This window comes from Poromitra crassiceps (assembly GCF_964638095.1).
Source record: "Poromitra crassiceps genome assembly, chromosome: 14".
Lineage (NCBI taxonomy): Eukaryota > Metazoa > Chordata > Actinopteri > Beryciformes > Melamphaidae > Poromitra > Poromitra crassiceps.
The window spans coordinates 7247876-7258002 of record NC_139633.1 but is presented as its reverse complement, the minus strand read 5'-3'; the positions used below and the strand labels follow the sequence as shown (position 1 = coordinate 7258002).

At 41.5% G+C, this 10127-nt stretch overlaps 1 protein-coding gene across 1 annotated transcript in view; it reads left to right on the top strand.

Annotated features, from left to right (window-relative positions):
* Window positions 1-3391, top strand: part of LOC310788794 (melanopsin-A-like) — a gene marked incomplete at its 3' end in the record, with an annotated part of 67377 nt that extends 63986 nt beyond the window's left edge. Inside the window, exons 10-11 of the mRNA XM_083650368.1 lie at window positions 766-825; window positions 3170-3391. Coding sequence (XP_083506494.1) covers window positions 766-825; window positions 3170-3391 — 282 coding nt within the window. The remainder of the gene's footprint in view (window positions 1-765; window positions 826-3169) is intronic.
* Window positions 3392-10127: the final 6736 nt, after the last annotated feature.

Here is a 10127-nt window from a genome sequence, read left to right as displayed (position 1 = left end):
GCTCCCACTGCTACTTAGCTTAGCGCTACAATGGCAGTCTATGGAACAGCTGCCTATCCCCGTTCAGTCGCCCAAAAGACACATTCCAACAGCGCCAGAAACACTCACATGTACAGTAGGCTACATGTTGACTCGTGTGCTCACCACGCGATGAAATAATCATCCAAAGTTACGTGAAACGGTCATTTCCGTAGTAAATCCACACCCCGATAACTAACAAAGAGTAAACAAACTAACAGAGTATAACCGAAGTTACTTCCTCGTTTGCCATGAGGCGCGCATGTGCGGTGTGAAATCATCAGTACAGCCCATGCGCACTGCACACAGGCTGACACAGCACATGCGCTGTACTATTGACTGCACTGAAAAACTGTGCAAAACTGTGAACAAAACTGTGTATATTTCAGAAGCCCTAAGGCCCACACTAACCAAATTTTGCACCTACTGTAGGATAGAAAACTCACCCACTACTCGGAAACACACAAAACAATACACCAATCTATCAAAGTTTGGCGACATTACCAACACCTAATTTCCTGTTTTATAACCATCCATACCACTGGGCCAATCCCTGAAATTTGGACCAATCGGAGATATGACAGATATTCAAGCCCTTTCGGGGGCAATAGGCTTGAACCCCTGGTATTGCCGCTTGCGGCTATATTTAGTATTGTTACCCATCCGAAGGGAGAGACTGTGCCTTCTGCTGTTGAAGTGACAGTGAAATTCAGTCACAGTGGCTTGTTTCTCTTCTTGTTCTTCCAGAATTCTTATGACACAGACTCGTCCCCGGCGGGAGCCGGCGAGCGCGGCAGCATCCCCAACGTAAGTCCGGTCCAGTCTCCATGTCCGTATTTACACCTGAAACAAGAGAGCAAACCAACAGAGAAATATCCCCCATGCCTTCAATGAAACAAGACAAAAACAAAAAAAAAGAAAACTATGGTTTGCTATTGACATTATCGAAGCAATAAGCCACTAAGCAGCTTTAGTAGCTCTGTTTTATTGGAAGAAGAACCAGCACAAATGATCTATATTCTTTCAATCTTATTCAATAATTAAATAAAAATAAATATCCCTTTGCAACATAGTTCTTGCGTTAATACTAGCCTACATTTAAGTCAATATTTAAAGGTCCCATCTTGTGTAAAGCAAGATTTGTAAAGGACTTGGGCGTGCTATGCAAACGTCATGGAAGTCTCAAAGCCACAGCAGCCATGTAAGGAAGAAGTGCCTCCAATTAGCCCTTTTGACTTCTGTGATTTTGTGACATCACAAAGTAACTCTCATTTCATTTAGCCGCTTACAGCGCCGCCCTGCCAGCTGAATGTGGAAAGACACCTTGTTCTCTGTAGCAGAGCTGCTGTGTAGAATGGAAACATTTACAGAAAAACAATCAACTGCACCAAAGATGGAAAGATCATCTTATCTTATCTTATCTTATCTGATCTTATCTTATCTTATCTTATCTGATCTGATCTGATCTGATCTGATCTGATCTGATCTGATCTGATCTTATCTTATCTTATCTTACAGAACAGAGGAATCGCCATACGGTACAACTCTTCAAACATGTTTCATTGCTTTTTTTTTTTTTTTTTTAAGGATGTTGGTTGTTATGGTTAGGGTTTCTGATTCCCCCCCCCCCCCCCCATTTTCTCCCCATTTGTACTTCTGGGAGAGCCGTAGGCACACATATGCTTCCTCCGATACATGTGCAGTTGCCAGCCGCTTCTTTTCACGCGACAGCGGGGAGCTTCACCGGCAGAACGTAGTACGTGGGAGGATCACGCTATTCCCACCAGTTCCCTTCCACCCTGAACAGGTGCCCCGACCGAACGTGGTTAAATTACGTTCAAAAGATTGCTTATTAGGGTTAGACAAGTGCAACAATTTGGTTAGGGTTTGGGTTTGGTTGTGGTTAAATAGGAAAACCCTAACCCTAACTTAACCAAAGGTATCCTTATCTTGCCTAGGCCTAACCATAACAACCTTTAAACAAAAATCTAAATGCAATGAAACATGTTTGTATGGCGATTCCTCTGTTCCGCGTCATCCCTTCCTGGCAGAAAGCCTTCAAGGCTAACTTCTCCCATGTGCGTGTGGCATAATGTAAAGCAACATGGCTGCTGCCCCCCACCGAGCGTCCTTCATGAAGACGGTGCCGGTCGATGTGACTTAAAATTAAATCCCTGTGGTGTAATAATCAATGTCTGCGCCGACTAACTGAGATTATTACTGGGAGACGGATTAGTGGGGGGGGGGGGGGTAGCTGCCAGTAGGTGTTTTTATTTTGAAAGCCATGGAAAGAAAGAAAGAAAGAAAGAAAGAAAGAAAGACAGAAAGAAAGAAAGAAAGAAAGAAAGAAAGAAAGAAAGAATGAATGAATTGAAAATATCAATTTCATCCCAGTCTGTAGATTAATCAATAACACCCATTTCCATTGTAATGGACCACATCAAATATCATATATCATATAATATGATATAATATAATACATATATAATGTAATATAATATAATATAATATAATATAATATAATATAATATAATTAATTTGGTTTAGGAAAATAGTTGCTGTAAGAAATTGTTGTAAACCAGTAAAACAAGTATAAAACACCAACTAGCAAAATAGTAAATTAAATATAATATACTAATATACTATAATATCATATAATATCATATCATATCATATCATATCATATCTATCATATCATATCATATCATAATATAATATAATCCTATTATAAAAGGGAGCATGTGGGCAATGTTTGTCTGTTTTACAGACAAACCAGCTATGTCGTTTTACATGCGATCAGGCTGAAACTTTCAGGGGGTGTAAAGAGCACCCATGTATTGCACAATCAGTGTACTGTCTTTCACAGTATTGTCTTTTACTCTGTATGTCTGTCCTGTTGTGACTGATGGTGACAGTTGTCTTGTTGTACTTGGTAACTAATGTTGAACCTTGATTGTTTTGTATTGATATTTCAAAATGGACCCCAGGAAGACTAGTCTGTCGCTTGTGCGTAGACTAATGGGGGATCCACAATAAACAATAAACAGAATAGAATAGAATAGAATAGAATAGAGTAGAACAGAACAGAACAGAACAGAACAGAACAGAACAGAACAGAACAGAACATAATGGTTGTCCTTGTGCTTGACAGAGTGATTTTGCAGACGGACACGTGATGAGAGTCACGATTGGTCGGATCCCGAGCATCGTAATCACCTCGGAGTCCAGCCCCTTCCTGCCTGTCGGCCGCAGCGGCTCCCGCCCCACCCGCTCCCGGCCGGCCAATGGAAGCACGGGGGTGGGGCCTGTTTCCAGGGAGACGCAGCAGGGCCCCACCCTCCCGTCCGGCGACCTGTCCACCCCGCTCATCTAACTCTGAACAGTCAGAGAGAGAAAGAGTCCACCTTACAAACACAAACCATCAGAAGAAGAATTTTATCTGGATTCAGTCTGACGTTTTCTCACAGAAATCACTCACAATCCTGCAGACGCTTTCCTGTTTGTTCTTCTGGGTTTACTTCCTAATAAATTCTCAAGACAGATTTTAAATTGGCATGAAAATCTGTCCACGTGGTTGAAGAAAATCCGGATAATAGCGCTAGCCCTAATAAGCGCACACGGTCGGTAAAATTAGCATAAAGGGCCAACCGGGCAAGTTGAGTTCCGGTTCCGGTTATTCAGGTATTGAAATGAGCCTGATCCAAGAGGGTCAATTTTTATTTTTTATTTTTTATTGAATGGATTCCCAGATTGACTTCCTAATGCATTATGCATGATGCTATGCATTATGGGTTAAACATGCTGTGAATCTTGGGTTAAAAGAAACATCCACTCTAAAACACTTGAGACTAGCTTAACTCCAAACCCAAATGTCTGGTGAAGCCTGACACCTACAGGTAGCCTGATATCAGACTGAATTGTCAACACTCCATTTCCTTCTTCAGTCTGACATTGCCTCCACTGTAACAGATTTCCCTGGGAGAAATCCCCGATGGGGGATTACATTTTCCCCAACCAATCACTAGAGCGCAACAACATGTCCTAACCAATCACTAGAGAGCAACAACATGTCCGAACCAATCACTAGAGACCAACAACGTACTGTATCCGCCTGAATCCAAAGCAGTGGGGAGAAGGGGAAAAGAAAAAGTGTCGAGTGCTGTTCAGACTTCAAAGTAAGTGGTACTTTTAATCGGTTTAGCAGCGTCTATCTCGTCTATAGCGGTGGCCATTGTTGGTATTACTCCTCCAACGCACAGCAGACGAGACCAGCCACTAACTTGTTTTCTGATATACATTTGATTGAGACCAGTGCCGTTATCTCATCCTATGGTAAAAAAAATCTTCTCTTGCTTCATGACAACAAAACAGATTTTTAAACGTTATTACAAGATTAAATTATGCGTTGACGCGGGGCATGGTACGCAGCGTGTCATGCAACTTTTCTACGTGCCTCGATGGTTTCCTCTCACGTTCACATGCACACTAATATTCCACAATTAATCTGAATATGGCAATATTCCGAATTTGATACAGCTCATGTAAGCAGCATGTTCCATTTGGATGTTACGAATTAGGCCTTATTCCGAATGTAGCATTTTGCGATTCAGACTGTGGGACATGCCGATATTATTGGGGTTTTAGGAGCTTTTTTTGGACAGCGCATTTGTGACACACGGCCTTTTGCCTGTTTACGATCAGCTACAGTTTGTGCGCTGTAAACAAAAGAAACTAAAAACTAAAAAGACTGTTTTGGGCGTGATTGACAGGTCACCTGTCCAGTGATCGCGCAGCTTAACCCTGCTAGTTCTCTGACAAGTTCTGTACTGTTTGTGAGCTCAGTGTTTTTGGCTCATGTCATCCCACATGTCACTTTGAGTGAACGCCTGAACGAGTCCGTGACATAGTATTCTTTTTTAAGGGGACAGAATGCACATAAACCCACACATTGGAGAAAGAATTTAATTGAATGAATTGACATGAGCAAGATTAAGTCGGTTAGAGGTTCTAAATGTCGGTTTTGATACATTTTTGGTGAATTGCCCAGCAGCCATACTAGACATGAATTAACTTGAATAATTGCATTGACAAACTGAATCTGAATAGCATAATTATTCTGAAATTGAAAACTGAATTCCAATTAACTTGAAACTGAATGTAATAACATGAAATTGAATTAATTTGCTCTGAAACGGCAACTATTCATCTCCTTTTTAGCCAATCAACACATACTGTATGTTTCTGACCATTTCCTTCACTCCCATTGGTCCATGGATTTGATACAAGAACGTTTCTCTCGATCATGGATGAGGCTGGGGCTGTAGAACTGAAGGGATCTAGAATTTTCGGGCCAGAAATCTGTGAATAATCTGAATATATATAAAATGTCTTCCCATACACGTCCCACAGGCCATGAAACCCAATCCACTGTCAGCTTCAGGAACAACAGAGGCGATCTGCAAACCTCTGCCCTGTGGTGGAAGAAGGCCTCAATGTGAGATTAAATAAAATGACATTTTGTCATTTTTGTTAGTCGGTGTTAGGATCAGAAAATAAACTTAACTTCTCATTAAGTCACACGAAATCTAGTCTCAACACCAGACCCATGAGAGTTATTACGCTGAGACACTACGTAACTGCATGTAATGCTGCAGATCTCTCTCTGGGTCTGCGACACTTTCCCTCAGCCAGCTGGGGTCGGAAGTGAACCGTTCACTTGGCCAGTGGTGGATTCAGTCTTCCCCAATCGGTAACGACTTTGCGATCAGACGACAGGGAAGGCCCAGCCCATTTTTTGAACCGCTCTCTCATTGGTGCTACGACCCCTTAGACCCGCCCTCAAACTACAGAAGTGGCTGGGAAGTGGCACAGACTCATTTATGTAGTATGCGGAGCGCAGTGATTCAACGTAATATTTGAGTCTGGGGAGAGACTACACGAAATCCAACAAAAAGTCATCATCAGATTTCTCTCCGTTTTCTCGGTTCCTCGCGGTGAGATCTTTCCACAGCGCCGATGTCATGTGTTTGGTGATGTCATGTGTTTGGTGATGTCATGTGTTTGGTGATGACATCATCATGCTGACTGAAAAATGTGGCTTCTTGTTTGTGTTTGTTGATTTAAAAGCGGAAAACCGATTGACTTGTCAGAGGACGTTTTAAAATGTGGCTTTTTGCATTTGCTTTTTGATGATCACGTTTCACTGTTTCAAACAGCCAACAGCCCAAATATGCCTGAAGGTACCCTGTACAGATAAACCCAAACCATAGCAGTACAAGGACCAGAGAGAGAGAGTGAGTGAGTGAGTGAGTCAGTGAGTCAGTGAGTGAGTGAGTGTGTGTGTGTGTGTGTGTGTGTGTGTGTGTGTGTATGTGTGTGTGTGTGTGTGTGTGTGTGTGTGTGTGTGTGTGTGTTTTTGCCAAAGTGCAAGATACAGTATATTTAAGGTAAGAATCATTATCAAGCAGAAAATGACAGATTTAAAGGCTTTAAATCCAGAAACAAAATGCTTAAATCTATCTGAACTTTTCTCCTCATGTAACTAATCGAAGTCTTTCCTGAAATTATTCCTGGGATCTATGAACGCACTTTTCTAGATATTTAAAGACGAGCTGAACCCCAAAATCACTTTTATTTTTATTTTAGTTTACATACCTGGGTATTCACATCAAATTTATTTAGTTTTTCACATCCAAAAATAATTTTTCTACCCCATTTCAACCAATCATATCACGAGCTGTCAATCAATCTTCATTTCGAGGAGAAAGTTCTGTAGGCCTGTAACCTGAGCAGAATTTCTAGCCCATACATGTTAATATACTTGGCCGATAAGTATAACATACAAAATAAAACAAACGGTAATTTCTTCATTTGATGTAGAATGCATAGGACATGTAACTGGTTCGTTAAACTCGCATTCCAGGAATATTGTATTTACTGCAGCTCTTTACCGCGGCTAGACGACGCTCCAAGCCGGCAGGCAGCACTCTTGCCTCGACATGTCCGCACCGCTCCACACGGAAGCAGCCGGCTGCCTGGTTCTCCCGGAGCCCACTCGCGTAGCGCCAGAACACGCTCGATTTGGGGTGGAACATGCCAGGATTGGCCAATGCCAACTCCAGTGCCCAGAACTGTCAAATCAAATCATCGACACGCTATGGCCCGCCTCTCAACCCTCTTTCATCTCAGGCAATATCTGTTTTCAGTCTGATATGTCACCGACCCTCTCTGAGACCCGGGTTCATGTGGTCTTTAAAGGAGGACTTACCCCCTAGATATGTATTAGAACAGTGATTTGAAAATACCTATGGAAAAAACCAAGAAATGACATATGCTCTTGTCTATACTAGGCTCTTTGACTGTGTTCAAGTCCAGATTTTTTTTCGGAAATCGACGCCATTACAGTTTGCCTACTGCTTCAAAAATAATTTATTTGAGAGGGGCAATATCTTTATAAATATCAACAATTAGCCAACGCTGGTGGCCTGTTTGGAAACAGCTTTGCTCAAAATGGTTTTAAGTTATATCAATTTGGTAATTCAGTGGCGAACTAGAAATTTAATTATTTTTCTGCATGTATCTCTATGGAAACTACGTTACGAGAGCAAAGTGACGTGGGCTCGTTACAGCAGCACACCGCACAATACGACAAACCCCCCGTTCTGGGGTAACACAATGCGAGATTTCTCTACGTCATTCCCTCGTCCAAGTTGCCATATAGTCCCTTTTTCATTTTAGTTTGGGGGCTTTTCGTGATTCTTGTTAAAAGTTGTGCAAAAGTTTCCTCTCAGCGCAGTGCAGGCTGCCTGCGCCTCCTCCCTCCTGCCAGACCCCGGCTGGCGAAACAGCCTGCTGCATGCATGGGGCATTCTGTAACCTCACGGAGCAACAAACAAACACAGACAGAAATAGCTGTTGTGCGATTTTTCTGCTCAATACAGTATGAGATTGGGTACAGGATTGAGGGAATCCCGCATCTGTTTGCGAAGGTGCGACTGGACAGGACGCTTTTCACAGACGGGCACAGGGCTACTCAGGGCACAGCTGCAGATTTCTCCTCCTCCTCCTCCGCGCATTCAGTCTGTCCAAAATCAATACCGATATAATCTCAGTAGGAGGGATGCAGGGAAATATATGATAGCCGATGTGTTTAGAGAAGCTTTGTCACGTTGTCACGTCGTAGTATAGCGTTATATTTTACATGTGCGCTAAACTGCGACCATATTTGTTTGCGGAAATATCAGACTGCTCTCTCTCTGCTCTCAGAGCACAGAGAGCTCTGCTCTGCTGCGCGCGCCCGCGGAGCTTGGAGCTAGTGCATGAGGTTTACAGTACGACTCTCTCCCGCCTGCCTGGCTGGAGACAGCTGCTTCCAACTCGGACTGATAATATATACATCATCATTCGAGCTTATCCAGGTAAGATATTAATAAAGTAGTGACACATTCAGCGGGAAACTAACTATAATTAAGACATGTGCCAACTTTGACGACGTTTGGTTCAGTATTTTAAGAGCAAACTTCAATAGTAATAGGCTTGGAGTTCTGAGGAGCCAAAAGGGTACAGGGGGGGTAGGGGAGTAATTATCTTGAAATCCCATAGTCTTTGGGGGCACTGTGACGTCAGTGTGCCCCTAATCTCCCATTCATTTGAGAAAAAAAAAAAAGCAGTGTTCGACCTTTAGAGGGCGCTTATGCCAGTTATGCTGCTGAAAAATGATACAAATGGTAAAATGGCAACAGTTTGGTGTCAAATGTGGAAATTCTGACCAGAATTCTTCACACATCACCCCCAAAGTCATATATATTGGTTAAAAGCTGAAAAAAAGTGTTTTGGAGGTAAGTTCTCCTTTAAGTATTTTTAACTTTTGCTTTTTGTTTTTTTGTTGTCTCTGTTTCTGCAAAAATGAACTTGGTTAGTTGTTGTATCTTGTCTCCAGACTTATCATGTTTATATTAGGATTTGTTTTTTATCATCTCACTGCACTGGCAGCACTTTCTCAGGAAAATGCAACTTGTGTCTGTACGTCTGACCAAGCCGGAAGTACCGCTGCAAGGAAATGAACTGAACCCGCTTCTCCGCCACGGAAGGCGGGTGCTTTTACCTCTACTACCCAGACCCAACATATTGTAGCTCTTATATTGTACAGTGCTGTATTGAGTAAAAACAGGACAAATATTACTAAGTTTTTATCCATAGACGGATTACAAGATGGGCAAGTGTCCAGAGCCCTGAGCCAATGAGGGCCCTTCGCCCTTTATTTTATTTTTGTATGTATTATTAATAATAATAATAATTATTATTATTATTATTATAATTATTATTATTAATAATAATAATTATTATTATTATTATTCATGCGTCGCTATTGTTATTATTAATAATAATAATAATTATTATTATTATTATTATTATTATTATTCACTCATCGCCATTGAATCAGAACTCCTCCGGGACTTGGACTTTAACAACCTCATCAATGACTTTTCTTAAAAGAAGCCAGACCAACGTTTTTTTTTTTACGTAATTTTTCACTGGCTTTGTGTGGTCGTAATGATCATTATATTATGTCATTGTTTGTTGTTGGTGTTTTATTTTCTGTTTTTGTTGTTTTGTTTTGTTTGATTTAAATTATGGTGTGTGCTTTGACTAGATGTAGGCTATAAACAGCGGGCTACTGTGCTGTAAATGGCATCTATAGAAGAAAACAGACCTAAAATGTCAAAACAACGAATACAATTTCAAAGTAAGCTGTGTGGTTGTGGGTTGCCCGCCCCATGCTGTTGTGTGACCAAACTACTATTTGCATGTGTGCTCATGATAATCTGTCCATGATTTCATTATATGACTTGTAGATGAAGTGAAATTGACTGAAAGCAGCAGATTATCTGACAGTGCAGTTAGAGAATTTGACTGAAAATATCATGAAAGAAGCTGATAGATCTGGAGACAAGATGGCGTCACTGGACAGCATGTCATATTTTGCGGTTTATGCTGCCTTCAAATGGTCAAATGGTTGTGAAATGCTCGTGAAAACCACTTGCTAAGTGGAAGTTTTCTGAAAGCTCCGACTTCACGATCTCGCGTACACGACTTCTCAACTCATGAAT